The sequence below is a fragment of the Ursus maritimus genome, unplaced genomic scaffold (assembly GCF_017311325.1).
Source record: "Ursus maritimus isolate PB19 unplaced genomic scaffold, ASM1731132v1 scaffold_2, whole genome shotgun sequence".
Lineage (NCBI taxonomy): Eukaryota > Metazoa > Chordata > Mammalia > Carnivora > Ursidae > Ursus > Ursus maritimus.
This window is the reverse complement of record NW_024424452.1, coordinates 84,665,976-84,688,526: the sequence shown is the minus strand read 5'-3', so window position 1 is coordinate 84,688,526 and position 22,551 is coordinate 84,665,976. Positions and strand designations below refer to the sequence as shown.

General features: G+C 36.2%; 1 protein-coding gene across 4 annotated transcripts in view; it reads left to right on the top strand.

Annotated features, from left to right (window-relative positions):
• Positions 1–22,551, top strand: part of SWT1 (SWT1 RNA endoribonuclease homolog) — a 112,011-nt gene that overhangs the window by 7,313 nt on the left and 82,147 nt on the right. For 3 of the 4 annotated variants that reach the window (XM_040636279.1, XM_008697028.2, XM_008697034.2), the window contains exons 4-10: positions 1,130–1,188; positions 6,620–7,349; positions 11,881–11,940; positions 13,179–13,308; positions 14,496–14,597; positions 15,493–15,681; positions 21,905–21,998. In XM_040636279.1, the coding sequence (XP_040492213.1) occupies positions 1,130–1,188; positions 6,620–7,349; positions 11,881–11,940; positions 13,179–13,308; positions 14,496–14,597; positions 15,493–15,681; positions 21,905–21,998 (1,364 nt within the window). The remainder of the gene's footprint in view (positions 1–1,129; positions 1,189–6,619; positions 7,350–11,880; positions 11,941–13,178; positions 13,309–14,495; positions 14,598–15,492; positions 15,682–21,904; positions 21,999–22,551) is intronic. The other variant, XM_040636280.1, reaches the window with a different exon arrangement.

Genomic DNA, 22,551 nt, shown 5'->3' with positions numbered 1-22,551 from the left:
CAGATATGTGTTTGTGTTTTCAGACTCAGAAATTGAGATCCAGGAGGTTAAGTGACTTGTCCAGGGACACAAAATTGTTTACAGCAACAGAGCCAAGTCCAGAGTCATGCAAATAATTACAAAGACATTAAATGCATGGGTGGTTGGTGAAGTACTCAGGACATTCAAATTGTAGTTAGGTGTATGTTGGAATAGCTACATGGTCGTGGGTAATAAGAGAAAGTAGTTGTGAAAATGGTGTAAATGCAGAATTCTGTTTTTAAGAATTTGTTTTTGTATAATGACACTGCTGTTTCAATTTATTGTTTCTATATTAACTTTCTTAAAACACAGCTTTCAATATAATACTCCTCTGTTGAAAAATCACTTTTTAGGCTGTCATTCCTGACCCTCTTAAATTTGGTCACACCTTAACTAGCCAGTTTTGTTTTTTCTTCCTTAAAACAGCCCTTCTGCTTCTAACTAGGCTGGTTTATTTTCTCTCTGCTGAATTTACACCAGTCATCTCCAGCTTCTTAGAATGCCTGAGCTTTCTTAGCTGAGAAAACCTTTTTCTTTAATTCGTTAATCTTCATTCAATCTATATTCAATCTTAAGCATGTATTTTGTCCACCTCTTCTCCTAAATATTTTCCAACTTCTGGTGCTTGATGTTTTGAACTCTTTTACAACTTACTGTATATTCTTCTGCTTTGACACTTAGGTGTGTCCTTTCATTAGACTATTTGTACATATCCTTCTTCTCTCTATTCTTTAAAGTCTTCAGGACAGGAGCCATATGCTGTTTCTCTCTTACTTCTCTTGTGCTTAGAGCACGTGGAGGGACAGACTGGTAGAGTAGAGATAGTAGGTAAAGCTTGTTTCAGTCCTTGCTCTGCTGCTGACTTGCTCTGTAATGTTGAGTAAGGTATTTTCTCTATTGGAGCCTCAAGTACTTTATCTGTAAAATGGGGATGATGATAATACCTGCCTCATAGGATTATTGGAAAGATTAAATAAATTATTGTGTCAACCTACTCACTAACACATAGATACGGAAAAAAATATTGCCTCCCAGTCTCTTTCTCCTGTAACTATAGTGTCAGTGCACAATTTCTATTTCCTAAATGATACGTTCTTTTTTCTTTCAGAAATCAGATCATTCAGACATTCCGTACTGTGATGTAAAAAGAAGACAAGAACTGAAAAGGTAAAATACTCCTTTTTGTTGATATCTTTTACTTTTAGGGGCTTAGAATTGTAAGACTAAATATTTTGATTTGCAGAATTTTTTATTTATTGTGATTAGTACTGATTTATATGCCAATATTTATAGCTGTAGCACAGGTTATGATTATTGAATTTTTTTTGAAGATTTTATTTATATATTTGAGAGAGGGAGAGACACAGCAAGAGAGGGGAGGGGTAGAGGCAGAGGGTGATGCAGACTCCGTGTTGAGCAGGGAGCCCGACTTGGGGCTCCATCCCAGGACCCCGGGACCATGACCTGAACCAAAGGCAGACATTTAACAGACTGACACCGAGACGCCCCTAATTATTGAATTTTTTAAATATTAGTGTAGATTTAATAAAAAGTTGAGTGAAATAAAAAGTCTGTCCCAGTTTTGTGTTATGTAAATGACACTTTCAAGTAAAATGCAGATTTTTATCTCCGGTGATTAGATTTTGATAGATCCTTATGAGATACATAACTTTGTTACATAGTGTAATAGAAGAAGTTATGTGGCTGGTTTAGAAATGTTATAAATTAGGGGTGCCTGGGTGGCTCAGTTGATTAAGCAACTGCCTTCGGCTCAGGTCATGATCCCAGCATGCTGGGATTGAGCCCCGCATTGGGCTCTCTGCTCAGTGGGGAGCCTGCTTCTCCTTCTCCCTCTGCCACTCCCCCTGCTTGTGCATTCCTGCTCTCTATCAAATAAATACATAAAATCTTAAAAAAAAATGTTATAAATTAAAGATAAATTATATATTACCTGTGAAGAGAATATGTCGCTTGTTGAATTGTTATGGTTTTAAAACAGTGTTATTTAAATAGGATATGGCTACAGCCAGAGAACTCGGAGAATAATGGTAGGAATAGTGGAGATTAATTTTCTTTAATTTCTGTGTTCTTTGGATAAAATTTCAGAGAACTTTGTGGTGTAGGCACTTCTTGCCACTAATGAGGTAAATAAGTATAAAAGTATAATGTATGATAAAAGTTGATGCGATCATAGATTCTCTAAAAGTAAGAAGCTATGGGAAAATGATAAAGATTAAATTAATAGATTAATTAAATTAAATAGATACATAAAAGTTCTGCTTCCCAGACAAGCTTAGTTAATGTTTGCTAAAAACAAAAAATTCAGCTTGCCCCTGGCTTTTTCTTCAGTTTTTTTTAAATTGTCTCCTCTTCTTTCTTTGTGATACTTTGCTCCTATATTATTATCTGTTGAAATGTATATTCTGTTATAAATTTTACATTACATTGACTATTACTTTTAAACTTTTTGAAATGGATTTTTAATGCCTTTTATCTTAGTTGTTGTTGTTGTTGTTTTTAAGTTCTAAAACACTGCGTGGTTTTTCACTAGTTACCTTTAGCCTTATTAAGGGCACATTTTCTAGCCCTTGATTTTATATGTATGTATAAGAGCATGAGTAGACTTCTGATCTATGTATACTACTCCCCTAGACTTGTCCACATAGTCTTTGGGAGGAAGAAGAAACAATATTATTGAATTATTTTGAGGATAGGACCTAAACTATTCCAAGGTTGCAACATTGGTTGCCTGCAGAGAATGTGGTTCATTTGCTGTTGTTCTTTATTCATTGGAGAAGTAAACTTATTTGCCTCAAGGTTGTAAGTATTTCTTTATGGTATATGGCATCTTCTGTGAAAATCTCCCTATTCAGTTATAGGGAAGGTCCCAAAATTGGTGTGCAGTGAAAGCTAAGAATTCTGAATTCTGAAAAATCAGAATTTTGTCATCCTGAAAGCCACTTACATTGTTCCATTACCACAATTCTTGATCCATGGTTTGAGTACATACAGATGTATTAGCAATGAAAATCTCAGCAAGGGCAACAATCTTTTTTTTAAGTTTACAATCAGTTAATTAACATATAGTGTAATATTAGTTTCAGAGATAAAGTTCAGCAATTCATCAGTTGCATATAACACCCAGTGCTCATTACATCAAGTGCCCTCCTTAATACCCATCACCCAGTTACTCCATCGCTCCACCCACATCCCCTCCAGCAACCCTCAGTTTGTTTCCTATAGTTAAGAGACTCTTAGGGTTTATCTCCCTCTCTGATTTCATCTTGTTTTATTTTTCCTTCCCTTTCCCTACGTTCACCTGCTTTGTTTCTTAAATTAAGGGCAACAATCTTAAGTCTGCTTTTGAAAATATTCAGAAAGCATTTCTCTGAGCAGTGCACGTTCAGTCTGTGGGATTTCTTCACTAAGTTGCATCATCACTGTTGACCAAATCTTTTTAAGCCCAGGAATTGAAGAGGTGAGAAATTTTGCCTCAATCAGTTTATATTAGATAGATGGCAACATTGCTACCAGTAATACCCATTTTTGGCAGAATTAGCCAAAAAGTAATTTATTCTTCAGTTGAGCTAAGTTTGAAAGTGAGTATGCAATTCAGTATCCTGAGTGTATGTTATGATGACCCACAGAGCAGTCTAACAGCTGATAGTGTTGAGAAATTGTTTCTGAAGGATGTCATTATTTTAAAATGGCTACTAAATTTTTACATAGTCTAAGTATAGTAATAAAGTTTTGTCAAAATTTCACACTTATTTTTATATGACAAGAGTTCATCTAGGATGGTGTTTCAACTTCAGCTGAATATTGATTTTATACTGTCATTCATAAAAGACAAGTATTTAAAAAAATGAGTATTTGCTCCGTATCTTATATCTAAAAAGATCTCAGAACTTTAGTATTTTGGGTTGCAAATATAAAACTACGTTATCACAATCTAGCATTTTGCAAGACTAGTTGATAAGAGGTAGTTTTAAGATTTAATTTTGTCTTTTAAAAGATATTGTTGAGTTTTCATTAATTATGAACATATAGACCATGGTGGTTCGACGGCTATAAAATATGCAGCACAGGGTTGCTGTGAAGAACAAATAAAAAGGAATATGAAGGGGAGCCTAGGTGGCTCAGTCAGTTAAGCGTCTGCCTTTGGCTCAGGTCGTGATCCCAGAGTCCTGAGATCGAACCCCGCGTCAGGCTCCCTGCTCAACGGGGAGTCTGCTTCTCCATCTGCCCCTCACCACCGCCCCCCACCCCCTCTCTGTGCGCTCTCTCCCTCTCAAAAATAAATAAATAAAATCTTAAAAAAAAAAAAAGGAATATGAAAATGCTCAGAGGACTACAGGGTCCCATTAAAATTTTTGAGTTATGTTTTGTGTGGTGTTCTCCTGGTTTTTCTTTAATACATTTGACATCTTAAACATGGTATACTATTAGAAGCCAAAGTCCTATTAAAATTTCAAGTTTTATTTTATCATTATTTACTAACAGATAAATAATGATGGGCGGTCTTTTTGTAGGCAGAGATAGAAAGAAAATAAAATCCGATGAAGACTCAGGTGAAACTCCTATAAAAACTGTGAGGTGTTTATAGTTTGCTCTTACATAATTATTTGAGAAATCAGCTGTTTACTGTCTCTTTCTCCCCCCTCCAGACTGTAAGCTAATTGGGGGTCAGAACTCTATTGGATGTGTCCTCCATGGCCTCTCCAGGGCCCAGCAGAGTGACAGGCACTTAGAAGGCACTCCAGGATTTATTCATATAAACTAACACATTGTGTTTCATTGCAATTTTTTCACTTTTTTTTCTGACTGCAAAGTAATATCTACGTTTATGAAGCAGGAAAATATCACCTGTAGCTATTGCTACTTCTAACATTTTAGCATATTTCTTTCTCGACTTTTTCCTGTATTTATTTAAATTGTTGAGACCACATTATAGATGCAGATTTGTGTCCTGCTTGATTTTTGCTTACTATTATATCAATATGTTTTGTTAGATCATTGAAAACTTTCATAAACATCATTTAAAATGAATTTGGTATTCAGTCATATTTGGTAGACTGGCATATTTCTTAGTCATTTCCAAAATTTTAATATTTACCCTGTTACCTTACTTTTTGCTATTATAAATAATCCTGAATTTTAAAAAGGATTTTAGTACATTTTTAATTTTTTTCACCTTGGTATAGATTTCTAAAATGGAAATTACTAGGAAGTCAAAGAATATGAACATTTTTAGAATTCTTAATTATATTATCAAATTCCTTTTTGAACTCTTTTTTTTTTTTTTTTGAGAGAAAGAGTGCAAGCTGGGTGGTGGGGTGGGGGGAGGGGCAGAGGGAGAGGGGGGAGAGAAAATTGTAAGCAGGCTCCACGCTGAGTCTGATGTGGGGCTCGATCTCACCACCCTGAGATCATGACCTGAGCTGAAATCAAGAGTGAGGCACTTCATCAACCGAGCCACCCAGGCTCCCCACCTTTGTGGAACTCTTATATCATTTTGCATATCTAACATGAGAGGGTCCATTTTTCAACCCCTTGCCAGTATTTAATATTATTTTAAAATCTTTGCTAATTTGATAGAAGAAAATGGTATGCTGTTATAATTAGAATGTCTGTGATTACTAGGGAAGTCAAACTTTCCCCCCCAAATATCTATTAACCAATCCCTTTTTCTCATTAGTAATTTTCTGTTTATGTCCTATTCTAGAGTCAGTACTTTTTTTTTTTAAGGTTTTATTTATTTATTTGAGAGAGAAAGAGAGAGAGCGCACAAGTCGGGTGAGGGGCAGAGGGAGAAGCAAACTCCCCGCTGAGCAGAGAGCCCAATGTGGGGCTTGATCCCGAGACTCCTGGATCATGACCTGAGCCGAAGGCAGACGCTTAACTGACTGAGCCACCCAGGTGCCCTGCCCGAGTTAGTACTTTTTGATGAGCTTTTCATTTACTAAGGCTAATAAGCTGTTACATAAATAACAAATACTGGCTTCCAGTTTTAAAAATTTTATTATTTTTTAATATGCTAAAGATTTAAAGTAAATAGTCATTTATGTATTTATTATTAAAACTTTATTATTTAAGTAATCCCTATACCCAATGTGGGGTTCAAACTCATGACCCCAAGGTCAAGAGTCACATGCTCTTCCAGCTGAGCCATCCAGGCTCCCCATAAATAGTCATTTACATTTATTATTTTCCTTTGTGATTTTTTCCCACCGCTCTTAAGTTTAGGAAGCTCTCTATTAAGAAATAAGATAAATATTCCTTTTTTCCCCTATGGTTTTTAAGGGATTAATATGAAGTGTAGCAATTATGGTAATTATTTTGTACTTAAGTATTTAATCTATACGGAATTCATGTTGCCTGGTATTATATAAAGCTATAAATTTGGTTTTTGTCCAAATGGACCAGTTATGCCAACACCATTTATAATTCTTTCACTTGTTTCTTAACGTAGCCATTTCTTTTTATGAAGTGTGTATCAGACCAGTTCTGTCATTTCCTAACTGAAATAATACAGTGCAACATTATGTATAATTACGTATAATTGCAGTGTAACTTGGGTTTTTGTGCTGCTTTACAGATTGAATATAGAAACTGACCCTCCAGGAAGGAGACCAAAAATCAGTTCTTCATCCCAAGGCCCTGTTAAACTCCCAGAAACATCATATTCAAATGCTAATCAAATTATTTCACAGAGTTCTTCACACGGAACTAAAAAGGATCTAAGTAAATGTGTAGATTTTAAAGATATTAAATTGAGAAATGTTAGGAGTAAGCCTGACCATGGAATTAAAAACCTTAGCAGTCCTAACATGGCCAAATATGTAAAACCTAAAACTGAAGTCCCGGCAAGTGAAAAACAATGGCCTCATGTACTCGCTCAGAGGGAGAAGGTGAAAGAACTCAAGGAAAAAAAGCACAAGAAATTTAGGGATAGTTCTGAAAAATGTGTTTTGGAGAAATGCAAGAGAATTCATTTTTCTCAGGATTATAATTCCAACAAGATAATTAAGGAACCCCTTGAATCTAGAAGAAGGAAGATCAGTTTCAAAATCGCAGTAAAATCCCGTGATACCGTCCAGAAGCTTGTAGAAGAAAATGTCTTCACTTTAGAGTCTAACAAGTCAAAGACTAAGCAGGAGAAAAAAGAAGGCCTGGAAGGCTCCCAAGTTTCATTAAATTTGATCAGGCACAAAAGTGAACGTTTATTTTCAGATCCTGCGTCTAAGCAGGCTGTTCGTGAGTGGAAAGGAAAAAACCATCATGAGCATCAAGAGAGTGATTCAAGTTCCAGGGAAAACCTAATCCAGGTAAGGTGGTGCGAAATGAGAAGATAGGTTTTAGGAAAGAATTTTAATAGGGTCGGGTTTGAGTTGTTTCTATTATCAATAACAATCACAGAGAGCTGATTCAGGTTAGGCAGGAAGCTATGTGTTAGTTCCTTTATCTTACCTCTTTAATTCCAGCCTCCTTAGGAAGCTATCCTGGCAAGTATTAAGGATCCATGATAGAAGGTGATGTGTGAAAAGGTGGAAAGAAGCAGTTACAGACAGTCCTTTCAGAAAAGCACTGTGACTGTTTCTTAGTCTCCTCTGTAACCCTGGGTACTATAGAACATCCAGGGGTCAGTATTCTGTGAATACCTATTCCTTTAACAATTATTTTTGGAGTGCCACTGTATGCCAGGCACTGCATTCATGGTGTTTTCCTCCAGAGACTTCTTCATGTGAGGAGACACACAGGCAATCCATCACCATAAGTCTATAAGTACTTATCACTTAACAGGAGAAGACAGAGACGGGAATAACAGCTTTGGTACACTGTAGACGGAATCCTTAAGAAAGGTTACTGGAGGGGGTATCATTGAACCTGAGAGCTAAAGAATGAAAAGGAGTTACTCAGGTGAAGGCCGGCGGGGGTGGGGGGGTCGGGGGTGTGGGGAGAAGCAGGGATGTTCCCGGCAAAGGGACTACATATACAGAAATCCAGGTTGGAAAGCTTGGCACATCTCTTTTGCTTTTAAGTTATATAATAAATCAGCATGTGTGGACGAATTTGAGAACCTCATCTCTATAGCCTTGTTTGTGTGGCAAATAACATTATTTACCTTTAAGAGAACTTTAGAACCTTTGGAACTTCAGAACTTCGGACAGACTGAAATTTACAGACTGCTTTTAAACAGGGCTGGTTGGGGGGCACCTGGGTGGCTCAGTCCGGTAAGCGGCCGACTCTTTTTTTTTTTTTTAAGATTTTATTTATTTATTTGACAGAGAGAGAGACAGCCAGTGAGAGAGGGAACACAAGCAGGGGGAGTGGGAGACGAAGAGGCAGGCTCCCAGGGGAGGAGCCTGATGTGGGGCTCGATCCCAGAACACTGGGATCACGCTCTGAGCCGAAGGCAGACGTCCAACGACTGAGCCACCCAGGCGCCCCAAGCAGCTGACTCTTGATTCCGGCCTAGGTTATGATTTCAGGGTCATGGGATTGAGCCCTGCATTGGACTCTGCGCTCAGTGCAGAGTTGGCTTGTCTCTCCCCCTTCACTCCTCCCCCACGGCTTGTGCTCTCTCTCTCTCTAAAATAATAAATAAAATTTTAAGGAAAAAACCAGGGCTGGTCGAGCCTATCTCCTTTTAGGAATGAACACTATAGACTGCAGTATAAGATACTCCTTAGGAAAAACAGAGGGATTATAACTAGGAAGGCTGGAAGAGCTGGAGAGAGTACTTTTCGTTCGGTGAACTTGAAGGAGTCCAAAGAAGAAAATAATTGAGTTTGTTCTTTTCATTGCTTTCTTAAAGGAATGCTCCAGTTTTCTAGTGTTATAACCAGCTCTCTAGCATAAAATATGAGAACGAAATTTGAAGTTGGGAGTATGTTCATTGAAATCTGTGTGACATTGCGTGATGTTTGTTCCCCGTACTGTGCGTCTAAAGAACAATGTGAGCAATCCCCAGCAGTATACCTTACCGTTTCTTTTTTTTTTTTTTTAAGGTTTTTTTATTTATTTATTTGACAGACTGAGAGAGCACAAGCAGGGGGAGCGGCAGGCCGAGGGAGAAGCAGGCCCCCCACTGCAGAGAGCCCGATGTGGGGCTTGATCCCAGGGCCCGAGGGTCATGACCTGAGCCAAAGGCAGATGCCTAACCAACTGAGCCACCCAGGCTTGCCTACCTTATAGTTTCTTTTAGTCTCTAAATAGAATTACCACATAAATCAAAAGAGGTACATAGCATGAATATTAAGTTGTAAAAGAAGCAATTTTTTACATGATTACTTTCTAGTTATTGGAATTAAAACTCTATCAGCTGTTCCTTTGATAGCAGTCTTATCAGACTTAAAGTCATTACTTAAAGCACAGGAGCAGCAAGTAAATATTGTTCTTATCTTGAATATATTCTCTTTAGCATATTATTGACGGTAGCTAATCTTCTTAATATTATGTTTGTTGTTTTCTTCACAAGTTCCTCAAAAGATAAATTATCTTCCTAAAATGATGAGTATACTTTACAAGGAAATAATTGTTATTTTCTGAATTTGGCAATCCTGTTATTTAGTAATTCAGTTATGCTTTCCTAAGAGAAAAGAGCTTCTTTTGTTTCTTAAGTTTTATAGTCCTTTGATGGAGACCCCTTTGTTTGCACCCTCCCCTCACCATTGCAAACTAATGTTCTAAAGATTTATGGTTTATAGGACACTTTCATAAACAGCATCCCACTTAATCCTTACAGGCCTATGAGGTAGCAGTTCAACAGTTTATCAAACATTAATTAAAGCTACCTGTTATGTATTAGGTACATTTCTAGGTTCTATGGATTTAGAGATGAATAAGATGATCTTTACCCTTGGGAAGTTCCCAGGGAGGCAGATTAGTAGACAAATACAGTTGTAATTTAGTGAAATAATATTAGAGTTAATAGAAGCTTGGGAGTGAGTTCAGGAAAGGCTCACCAAGGTGGAGATTCTTGAGCTTGGTGGTGAAGGGTGTGTAGAGCAAGGAATAAAGAGTCCTACTAGGATAGAGGGCCAGCGTCATAATGGTACAGCCATGAGGTTGCATGACAAGAGTGTACGTGGGCCCTTAAGTTGTTCAGTATGACTAGAGTTGAGATGTGTAGGAAATCTATGTATAGGAGAGGAAGTGGGAGAGGAAGCCAGGGTTCAGACAATGGGTTACTTTGTATCCCATGGGAAAGGTTTTGTTTTGTTTTATCTTGCATCCTGCAGATGGTATGGAAAGCCATTGAAACATAATCAGGGAAGCGGAATCTGGTTTTCAGGTCAGAATCACTCCAGTAGAGAAAACCATTGTCACTCTCATTATTGATACTCCCGTTTGCCATCCCCAGGGACGGCTGTATCCCAGTCATTTACTTGCTAAAGCATGGTAAGAGGAGGGAAACAGTTAAATGCCTGCTGAGACTTTCTTTTTTAATAGGGAGACGTCTTCAGGAACAATTGGCATGAACTTTCCTGGTTTGGAAGAGTGATAGAAAATTTATTGAAGTCCCTGGAAGTGGCCTGTGGTCAAAGAGAGTGAAGGGTAGTAATGACCTAAGTAAACAAATAGCAAGACTTCAAATATCAGGAGTTGCAGGAAATTCTGATAATAATCTCTAGCTTGTTTGGCACTTCTTAGTTGGAGAGAGCCTTAAGGATCTGGTGAGATTTAAAGTCAGAGGGAGAAAGGATTGTAAAATCCAAGGTCATGGGACAGTAAACCTGTGTGTGTGATGTACATGGTGTTACATATACCATGCGAGGCTGCTGTTGGGAAGTTAGGATGGCAGCCAAATTCCCAGTAAAGCAACGTACGATACACTTGTCTGAAGAGAGTATGTAATTTATACCATATATAACTGCCTGTAAAATACATGTGAGTTTGGTGTTATGTTGGAGAATTCTTAGACAATGATATGGTTCAGTAGTGGCTTTTGTTGAGTTCCCTATTACCTGTACAGAGGGTTGGTTAAGTCTCATCTGCTTAGCAAAAGTGCCAAAGAAAACTTGGAATTAGAGAGATTTTCAACCTCTGCTAAAAGAGAAAATTAAAACACAAACCTCTGGCCCTCATGTAGAATACAGCTATGCAGTTTTCAGCTTTCCGCCTTCAGCCATCTCCTAATCTTCAGGTTCCCTTTTTTTTGTCATGTCACTTTTAGAAATGGGTCAGCTACTTCTGAGTGAAAAATTCCCGCCACTGAAGGCCAGCTTGTTTACCTTGGCCATGGTTCTTTCTGTTTCTCAGGGTGGCATGTAGTTCTATTCTTAGAACATGAGTATTTTCAGGAATGTATATATGAATGAGTAAACTTTAAAGACTTTCTGCCTGGGGTGCCTGCGTGGCTCAGTCGTTAAGCATCTGCCTTCACTCAGGGCGTGATCCTGGCGTTCCGGGATCGAGCCCCACATCAGGCTCCTCCGCTAGGAGCCTGCTTCTTCCTCTCCCACTCTCCCTCCTTGTGTTCCCTCTCTCGCTGGCTGTCTCTCTGTCAAATAAATAAATAAAATCCGAAGGAAAAAAAAAAAGACTTTCTGCTTTGTTTCATTGACTTAATAGAATGAGGCTTGTCTATTTTAGGGGCAGTTTCTCATCTAGGGGCAATTGCCCCAAAGGGGGCATTTGGCTGTTGACTTGATGGAGACATTTTTGATTGGGAGGGAGTAGTGCTACTGGCATCTATTGGGTAGAGGCAAGGGATACTGTCAAACAACATTATGCTCATCATAGCGCCTAAAACAGAGAATTATCCAATGCCAAATGTCAGTAGTACCAAGGTTGAAAACCCTAATCTAGGTAATATGCTTCATTCTTAACTAATAAAATTACTTTTCATTTCAGAGTTTTGAAGCTCCATGTTCTTCAGCATCACTTGAAAGTATTCAAGATACAGACCAAGAGGTTACTGATATACTTATTTACTTTGAATATTTCAATGAAATTAAGTCAAACAGTTCCTATATTAATGAAAAATAATGACTATAAAAACCTTGGTAATTTGAAAATAACAGTGATATCTCAAATCAATGTGTAAGTTTTACGAAGTTATGAAAAACTAGTTGGAAAAATATTTACATTTAATTGATTACCTTTTTGTCTTTGTGTCTGATAAGCTCTAAAGTGTTTTGAATAAAGAGCATGGAGCCTATAGCCTACAAATTACACGAGTCCTGATTTAATGTTATCATACTTTTGCATGCTTAGGCCTAGGCTTACCAAAATTCAGTATGATATTAATCTTTTGGCCTCATTTTTCTGATCAGCAGTAAGATGAAGGTGTTATTCAGTGAAAATGAGAGTGATTGCCTATTTATTTATATATTTTTTTTTACCTGTTGCTTCATTTCCCAGTTAGAATCTCCTGATTGACCCTCATGGAATTATTGCATAGACTTTTATGTTTCTTGGTGCTAAATTAAAAGTAGATTCTTGAAACACTGTAGTTTTCTATTTAAAGAAGACTTTAAAACCATATTGATTGTTTTTTATTTGCGATAGTCACTTGTATTTTTCTGTCCTGCGGGTCAGTACTCCTTGATAGAAGAAAGATTCCTCACCCCTGCTCCAAAGCTAGATTATATGTACAATTCTTCATCTCAAAATACATCAGGGAGCTACTTCCCTGAAGTGAAAAGGGTCTTTAAGTCTGGATTTTAGTTTTTGATGGCTCATGAACAATCTTAGAAATCTCAAGAGGAGGCTTATCTTCCAGATGAAAAGATAGTTGGCTCCCAGAGTACATTGAAGTGAAAATGGGATGAGAATGAACTTATTTTGAAGGTCTATTTACTAGGCTCTGTGCAGGAAACTTCATATTATTTCATTTAATCCTCACAAAAATACTAACAAGAAGTAGATATTTAACATTCCTATTTTGTAGATGAACAAAGGAGACCCAAGGTAGTTAAATAATTTCCTTGTCTAAGGTTACAGAGGTAGTAAGAGAAGAGCTAGTTTTAAAACGCTGTGTATGTTTATAAATCTGTATTCTTTCACTGTGCTGCCTCCATGTTTTTGTGATTTTTTTCCCACAAACCATCTCATCTTAAGTGAATTTACTAGAATTAATTGCTTTCTAATCTTATTAACCTGCAAGTAGATAATTCAAAATATTTTCCTGTGGGTCTTTTATAATTTAGATGCAGATAGTAGAAGAGCTCCATGCTGCACGTGTGGGAAAAAGTATGGATTTACCAGTGGTTTTATCTTCCGGGGAGTTAACGAGCATGGAGATTGACTTGGTGGAAGATGACGTACATTCCTCTGCTGGTACACTCTATCTGTAGATGATGCTGTTTATGATTTCCTATGCTTTCTCAGGAGTTAATGAGCCAACATTCAATTTTTACAATACTTAGATGAAAAATGTTAAAATGTGCTCACTTGAAAAAAATAAGGTATGGTATATGTCCTCTAGCTACAGGAGTCAGGTCTAACGTTTGTGTTATCATCATTTGTTTTATACATCACACATATTAGGCAGCTAGACATATTTTCCTTTTCTCTTTTTGCCAGGGGTCAGTAATTAGGGTTATCTTTTATTCTGCTATCAACTATCAGAGTTATCTTATATTCTTGCCCTTAATTATAACTTCTGACAATTTCAACTATGTAAAGCACTGATCAGTAATAGAGAACAAATTGAGGCTTATTGGAGGGGAGGTGGGCAGGGGGGCACGGGGATGGGTTAAATGGGTGATGGGTTAAGGAGGGCCCTTGTAGTGATGAGTACTAGGCGTTGTATGTAAGTGATGAATCACTAAATTCTACCCCTGAAACTGATATTATACCGTCGTATGTTAGCTAACTGGAATTTAAATAAAAACTTAAAGAAATAAGGCAGATTGCTCAAGGTATTATATTCATGGATTTCTTATTTAGGTAGTAAAGTTTTGATCATTCTTCCCACTCAGAGAAGGGGATAGATATTATCCAAAGTCTGTTAGCATACGATTTTGAATTGTATTTATAAAACTGTAATGCTACATTACATTCACATTGCACTTTTCAATTTATTAAGTGTTTTCCTGTGCATTAACTTACCTGATCCTCGCAATGGCCCTGTGAAATAATAACGGTGTTACCTGTTTTCTTTCATTTACACATATTTGTCTTTTCAATTGTATTTCACTCACAGTGTATTAAAATTAGCTTATAAATCCTAAGTGTACTACTACTCGTGATGCAGAACAAGGTTTGGCAAACATAGTTACTACTGGAGCAAATTAGTTTATGATTTAAAGTCCACTGAAACAATTCATGATATTTTACTGGTAGATAATTAAACATTGATTACTGTTCTTTTAAAGATTAGAGTGAACACATTTTGTTTTTGTTGTCTTTTAAAGGACTGCCTTCTCTTAAGAATACCATCAAAGTTCTATGATATCGAAATTTTAGTTATACAAGTCTGTTATCAAGTGTCATGAAATCTTAACTCTGCTCTTTTTCTCTAGCAAATACTGCTTTGGATAAAAAGCTTCTAATTGTTATTGACACAAATATTTTGATGAATCACCTCAATTTTGTTAGAATTTTGAAGACAACAGAAATTCCAGGTATTTATAAAGCATGATTTTGATTTTCTTATTTGAGTTGATATTTTATATTAACAATGATATAGGGTGTTTTTTCCCCCACAAATACATTTCCATTTAGATATGTTATGAAGTATTATATATCTTAAAATATATGTTAATAATCAGCATAAGTTTAAAAAAAAAAGGTGCCTTCACAGGTCAACCTAACAATCCAAAGTTACTCTTCTTTGATCTCCTACAGTATCTGTTTTTGTAACATTCATTTGATACTCACATCTGTTTTGTTTTTGTTTTCTTTTAAAGATTTATTTATTTGAGAGAGAGAAAGGGAGAGAGAGCGTGTTCTCAGGGAGCAGGTGCAGAGGGAGAGAGAGTCCTAAACTGACTCCGAGCTCAGAGCTGGACATGGGGATCGATTCCCGACCCTGAGATCACGACCTGAGCTGAAACCAAGAGTCAGACGCTTAACCTACTGCGCCAGCCAGGCGCCCCATACTTACGTCTGTTTTTAATTACCATTTTTAATGGTAATTAATCTCTTCATTTAATTTAATCTCTTCATTTAGACTGAATTTAATCTTCATTTAGACTGTGAATTTCTTTATTTTTTTTTATTTTTTAATTTTTAAAAAGATTTTATTTATTTATTTGACAGAGAGAGACAGCCAGCGAGAGAGGGAGCACAGGCAGGGAGAGTGGGAGAGGAGGAAGCAGGCTTCCAGCGGAGGAGCCTGATGCGGGGCTTGATCCCAGATCTCCGGGATCACGCCCTGAGCCGAAGGCAGACGCTTAACGACTGCACCACCCAGGGGCCCCTGAATTCCTTACTTTAAAACTTCCAGTGCTCCTACAGCAGTTCTTAGTAGCTCAATAAGTATTTGTTGACTTCTAAGAAATCTTTTTTATTTTTCAGGCTTTGACAGACTTGTGTTAATAATTCCCTGGGTGGTTATACAAGAGCTAGATCGTATGAAGGCAGGAAAACTGCTAAAACATGCCCAGCACAAAGCTGTGCCTGCAGTTCATTTCATCAACGATGGTCTCAAAAATCAAGATAGAAAGCTATGGGGTCAGTCACTACAGCTTGCCTCTCAAAAACTTTGTAAGTATTGTTCTCTCAGGTGTTTCTGATTAAGATTTGTTCAGGTGCTGACTCATATTGGGGGTGCAAAACTTAAAGAATTTATAATCATTGGAATGTGAAAAGGCTGGACGTAGTGATGGTTAGGGATATTCTATTAGGCTGGGTTCAGGCGTTCTTGAATTTTTATTTTTCTGCTTCTAGACCTTCTTAGGGTATGTCTCTTTTTAACAGATATTGATGTATAGTTCTGTATGTGTAGTTTGCTTTATTATAGTACTTTGGTTTCTTTTCTTTTTATTTTTTATTTTTTATTTTTTTAATTTATTTTTTTTAATATTTTATTTATTTATTTGACAGAGATAGAGACAGCCAGCGAGAGAGGGAACACAAGCAGGGGGAGTGGGAGAGGAAGAAGCAGGCTCATAGCGGAGGAGCCTGATGTGGGGCCCGATCCCTTAACACCGGGACCACGCCCTGAGCCGAAGGCAGACGCTTAACCGCTGTGTCACCCAGGCGCCCCCCTTTTTTTTTTTTAATACCATTGTTGAGTGAGGAGGCCAGTAAGTAAGCGAGGTTTCTTATCTGTTACTGACTAGAATCTGTCACTCTACAGTTTGTATAATGCAGAGAGAGGCATTGTTTTCCTCGGGTTTGTCAGAATCTCTAATAAGGAGGTGTTCATATAATGAAGGTCTGTAGAGTTTCTCTTGATTTATTTTTTCCACATTAGTTTCTTTTCAGTCATTTTCAAATCATTTTAGTCTTAGAACCTAAGTATGCTCTTTATGTTATATATGTGTATCACCTTGTGGAAAAAAACATCTATGTGTAAAGCAACACTGTTGCCTCTGCAGAGTTTATACATATTTTTAGAGGATTTATTTCATTCTTTAAAACCATGTTTCCTCTCAACTCAGTCATTTATATATGTACATTTACACTAACTTAAATACCACGGATTTATGTTGTCTTCTCTTTCATATACACGATAAGATATGAAAGAATTCATCCTGTGATGAATCTAATCATGGTGTTAAGCCTGAGAAGGCTTTTGGCACAGTCGTTTAGTTTTAAATCTTTGAAGAAAGAGGGCCTCCATCATTCATTCATTCATTCCCTTTACAAATATTTACTAGCTCTTAGTATGTTCCATTTACAATTTTTATGCATTTTGAGCAGGAGCTTCATGTGGTACGTTTAAAAGCTTTTAAAGAAAAGCCATCAGTATTAGAGTTAAGAAAATACTAAAATGTTCAGGACGGCACTGGAGGAGATAATGCTAAGTGAAATAAGTCAAGCAGAGAAAGACAATTATCATATGATTTCCCTCATCTATGGAACATAAGAACTAGGATGATCAGTAGGAGAAGAAAGGGATAAAGAAAGGGGGGGATAATCAGAAGGGGGAATGAAGCATGAGAGACTGTGGACTCTGAGAAACACACTGAGGGCTTCAGAGGGGAGGGGGGTGGGAGAATGGGATAGGCCGGTGATGGGTAGTAAAGAGGGCATGTATTGCATGGTGCACTGGTGTTATATACAACTAATGAATCATTGAACTTTACATCAAAAAAACCCCAAATAAATAAAAAAAAACAAATAAAGAAGAACTTGAAGAAAAAGAAAATACTAAAATGTTCGAACATTTATATTAAATTGAACATCTTAGGTGGTCTTTTTTTTTTTAACTTCTCATTATGAAAAATTTCAAATGCAGAGGTTGAATAATGTGTGACTCCTTGTGTCCCTCTCACTCTTTTTCAGTAATTATCAACATTTTGCCATTCTTGTTTATTCTCTCATTTCCTTTTCTCCTCTTCCTACTCTTGGAACTCCTGCAGTAGTTTGAAGCAAGTCCCAGATATTGTATCATATCATTTTTACTCATAAATACTTTGGTATGTGTTGCTAACAGACAAGACTTTTTTTTTTTTTTGAACAGCTACACAATTAACAAAATTAACCCCTGATCTAAACCATCATGTCAGTAAAACCCCAAACCTTAAAAGGAGAGGAGAATTTTACTCTTAATCTTTTACTTTTTTTAGTTTGTTGCTATAAACTATATTTTATTATATAATAGTATGGATAAGATGATAATAGTGGATAACACTTATATAACCATTATTCTCCAGACCTTTTTCCAAGTGCTTTACCAGCCAATATCTCATTCAAACCATACAGTACTTGTGGAAGATACTCTTACTAGCCCCATTTTATAAATGAGGAAATTGAGACACAGAGAGGTTAAGAACTTGTCCTAAATAGCATGTCTATTTCTTCAATAGATTTGCTTTGAAAATTATTTTATTTTTTATTTTTTTAAATAATTTTTTATATGTTAGTCACCATACAGTACATCCTTAGTTTTTGATGTAGCGTTCCATGATTCATTATTTGCATATAACACCCAGTACTCCACGCAATATGTGCCCTCCTTAAGATATTTTGGCCACATTTATTATTTATGGATGCTTGGTATGTTTCTTTTGACTTTTCCATGTTCATATGCTTTTTTGATGCTTTGACTTCCTCAGTCTCTCCTTTTTTTTAATGATTGAGGAGGTAAATCATAGTAGTGGTCTCAAACTTCTGTGCTGTTTCAATTTCTGGGTTTCTGCCTAGAAATCCATTTTGTGCTTTAATGTTTGAATGGTATTATTTGATTGTAGTTTTTATTAAATTGCTGAAATTGCTTTTAGTTATTAGGTCATAGATATAATAATAGATTATTTGTAATTGTCTATGTCAGGTAAGTCCTTTATGGGTTTCTCTGTATCATTGTTTTCTTCATTGATCATTAAAAACATTCTTCATATAAAGTACAAGGTGCTTAATAGGTTTATTCTGTTGATAATGATTTTATGATATCCATTAGAAATATCTTTAGGCTTTTTTATCTTAACAAAATTGCATTTTATATTCTAATGATAAACTAATAGTCTTATGAGAAAATTCAGGATTATTGAGTAAAATTAAATTTCCTGTTTGGAAAAAGGCAAAAACAAAATTAACTTTTATTACACTTTACAAATGTCAAGCACATTTGCAACCAGCTCTTAATAATTGCTGATTTTGTGTGTATTATTTTCCTGTTACATAATCATTGAGTATTATAACAATGTATTTTTTAAACAAGCATTCTTCCATTAAAAAAAGAAATGTCGATAGTTCATGTTAAATTGCCTTCGTTGACTATAATTTTAGCCTTGTCCTTAACTCTTTTTAACATTGTATTTATTTGTTGTAGTATTTAATATGGTGAGAGGAGAATAAGATTTGAAATCTGATTGACCTGGGTTAATAACCTGACCTGGGGAAAGTTAAAGATGAGGAAACTAAGTAAATGAAATAGGGGAAAATAACCTTTGGCTCAGAAAATTATTGTGAAGATTGTTTGAGTTAAAGTATTTGATGGTTTATGGCCTAGAATCGGCGATAATTCTCTTGTGTCCCTGTTATGTGAAAAGCTTATACAGATTGACCGAAAAACAAAAAGATCCCTTTTCCCTAAATGGACAAAGATTATTAATAGGTAATTCACAAAAGAAGCAGTACAACTAGTCAACTTGTTTACTGCGAATACTCTCCTGTTTGCCATTCTTAATGTTGTTAATTTCTTATGTATAGATATTTTTAGTTTAGATATTTCACTTTTTCCTTTCTTCTTTTCTATTGCTTCTAAGTTTAGAAAGTTATTCTTTTGCATTGTACCAGTGCTTTGGGTATATGAGTTAGTAACTTCTCAGGAGAGCAATTTATCAGTGTGTTTTAAGAAGCCTAAAGATACAATTTTCTTTCTAGAAATGTTTTCTAAGACATAATCAGAGATGCTGACAGTGATTTATATTAATAATGTTCATAACAGTATTATTAATATGGCAAAAAATTTGAAACAACCTGAGTGTCTAATATTTGGAGAAGTTACAGTACTATAGCTATGTGAGAGAATACTACTGTATTTCAAAAAATGTTAATGACAAAATAGGATTTAAAAGAATTTAAAAATCATCCCAAATTTGTTAGATTATGCATTATATACTTACAGATGGTGAACGTTGGATATATTTAGCTGATGGAATTATGACTTATTTTAATTTTCTTTATATTTTCCGTATTTTCCAGATTTTCTAAATTATTTTATTTTTATAAGGGCAAAATAAAGTTATCTGCCACCCCTACACCTGACATTTTTCCCACCACTTTTATATTTTCTTTTATTATATTTTTGTTGATTCACGCATTTGCCAAATACCTATACCAGACAGTGTTCTGTGACTGTATCAGTGAGAAACTGTTGAGCAGCTTAAATTCTTAAATTCTTAAATATTAAGCATCATATGAACTATAATTTAAACAAAATTTTGTGGGTTTTTTTGGTGTTGTGAGTAGACGTCATGCTGTTAGGCCATTGAAGCTGAGTTTTAAGTAATACATATTAATTAAAAAGTACTTGCTATTGCCTGTCATTGGGCCAACTGTTTCCTATAAATTTTCTTGTTTCATTTTCCTGGGTAAGCAGTTTGTCCAAGATTGCATGTCTAGTAAGTGGGAAAGCAGGGATTCAAATCCAGATTAATCTGTCTCCAGAGTCTTTGTTTTGTTCACTTTTGAGCAGTACCCGAGCAGGTGCTCACAAATATTTGTTGAATAAATATTTCATGAATATTCTTGCAGTTTTAGGTGTGTTTTCAAGCCCTGCATATTCTATAAAGAGTTAAAGAACAGATAATCTTGAATTTTGATGCCTTTAGAGCAATTTACTGTAAGCTTTAACCTTCTTTTGTCTGCTGAATTGTTTAAAGCTAATAATTTTTTGCTGCCCATGTTGCATTATGGTGTGTGGTATTTCCTCTGGACTAAAAGAAGGAAAATCGGCTGCTGTAATACATGTGTGTTTGGCTCACTGGTTGTCTGGTGAAAGAACTGAATCAGATCTTCAGGCTTATACTCTGAGATCAGTTCAGCTCTGTCTAGACTTCACTCGAGATTGTGAGCTCCTCAAGAGTTTGTCCTTGTATATCCAGTTACTTAGCACAGGGGCCTGGGTACACATTCAGCCCTATAAAAATATTTATTCCTGAATGAATGAGTTTTCTAATTTGAATGTTTAGAAGACTAAGTAATACAGGCTAAAAGTTGAGAGGGGGAAAAAAGTTATAGTCTAGGAACAGAGTTGAGGCTCCTTGTCTAGTATGTCTTGAATTTTAGTGTGTAAGAGACTCAGCGAGGGTTTAAATTCATGTTTGGGTCCAGACTCCAAAGATTCTTTTTTTTTTTTTTTTTAAGATTTTATTTATTTATTTGACAGAGAGAGACAGCCAGCGAGAGAGGGAACACAAGCAGGGAGAGTGGGAGAGGAAGAAGCAGGCTCTCTGCAGAGGAGCCTGATGTGGGGCTCGATCCCATAACGCTGGGGTCACGCCCTGAGCCGAAGGCAGACGCTTAACGATTGAGCCACCCAGGCGCCCCGAGACTCCAAAGATTCTTATCCAGAACTGGGTCTGGGGTGTGGCCCTGAAATCTTATTATTAAGTACCCGAGGGAGTTTTGAGGCATGTAGTGTAAGGACTTAGGAAAAACACTGTCTTTGGTCTTCTTTCTACACATTACATCATTTTCACAGAAACCAAACTTTTACATCATGCTTTAAGGCTTGCAGAATGCCCAAGGACACTCTGCCAGCCTTTCGTGAACACTTGGTAGGAATTTTTGTGTTTTCTACTTAGGGCCCATATTGCCTTTTCCTATCCATCTCTAAATGTTAATTGCTCAGAGGTTAAGGAAAAGCAGACACATGAAAATGGTTCTGTTGCTGGTAGAACAGTTATTCATTATTTTACAGACCTCTTTTAAGTGGAGATCATTTTAAGGATGATATAATCCTATAATTTACAATCTCTAAGTGACTGAACTGAGACTAGACTTCATAGCTTTAGGTTTCTAATATAGCATTTAACTTACTGATCACTTTCTTTCTTTTGTGTTTAATAGTCATATCCTATTCCATTTTAGTGGTAAACTAACTACTTTGGTAATTCTACCTGAATTGTACCTTCTTTGGAATTCTACCTGAATTCTAGGTCCCGAATTTTTAAAGCATTGTTTTGCTGTGTCTCATTTTTCTCTTTTTATTTAGGAAGTGTTCTTTCTCTTAGATGTTTTTGACTTGTAAATACAGCCTAGACTGTCCATATTTTTGGTATGCTTAAATTGATTGTCGCTTTTGCTGAATTTGCAGATGGACTGAGTGACGAGAACAATGATGATCGAGTATTAAAATGCTGTCTTCAGTACCAGGAATTATTCCCTTGTTCTCTTGTTATTCTGTGCACGTGAGTTTCATAGTCATTTTATCTTTTTTTTTTTTTTTAATAGCAACTATTCCAAAGAATTTTTGAAAGTCATATTATACCCACCATACTAAGGATCAAAAAAACATACGTGATTTTCGAAATCTGCCAGTAAGCATATTTAATTCTGTATCACATTCTTTTAACGTGTAAGCTATAGAAGAATGAGATTTGAAACCTATGAAGTCTTATTTCGGTTTTATTTCTAGGACATTCCGAAACCTTTTATAAAAGCTGGGGACAGCCAATTTAATCTGCCAATAAAAGAGTTCAGAAATAAAAGTCTAACAAATTTTTGGTCATGAGGCAAGAAGGTTATTTAATTAATTAATTAATTTGTGGGGAAGAGGCAGTTGGTGTTGGAGGTATGCCTCTGGTGCCTGTTCATAGAGTGAGGGCTGGAGTCACGGATCTCCCACTGACCGGCCTTGTGACCTGGGAGTTGCTTAACTTAGTTTCCTCATGTGTAAAATATAGGGGGGATACTAATACCTGCCTCCTGGAGTTACCATGAGTACTTAGATAATGTATACGT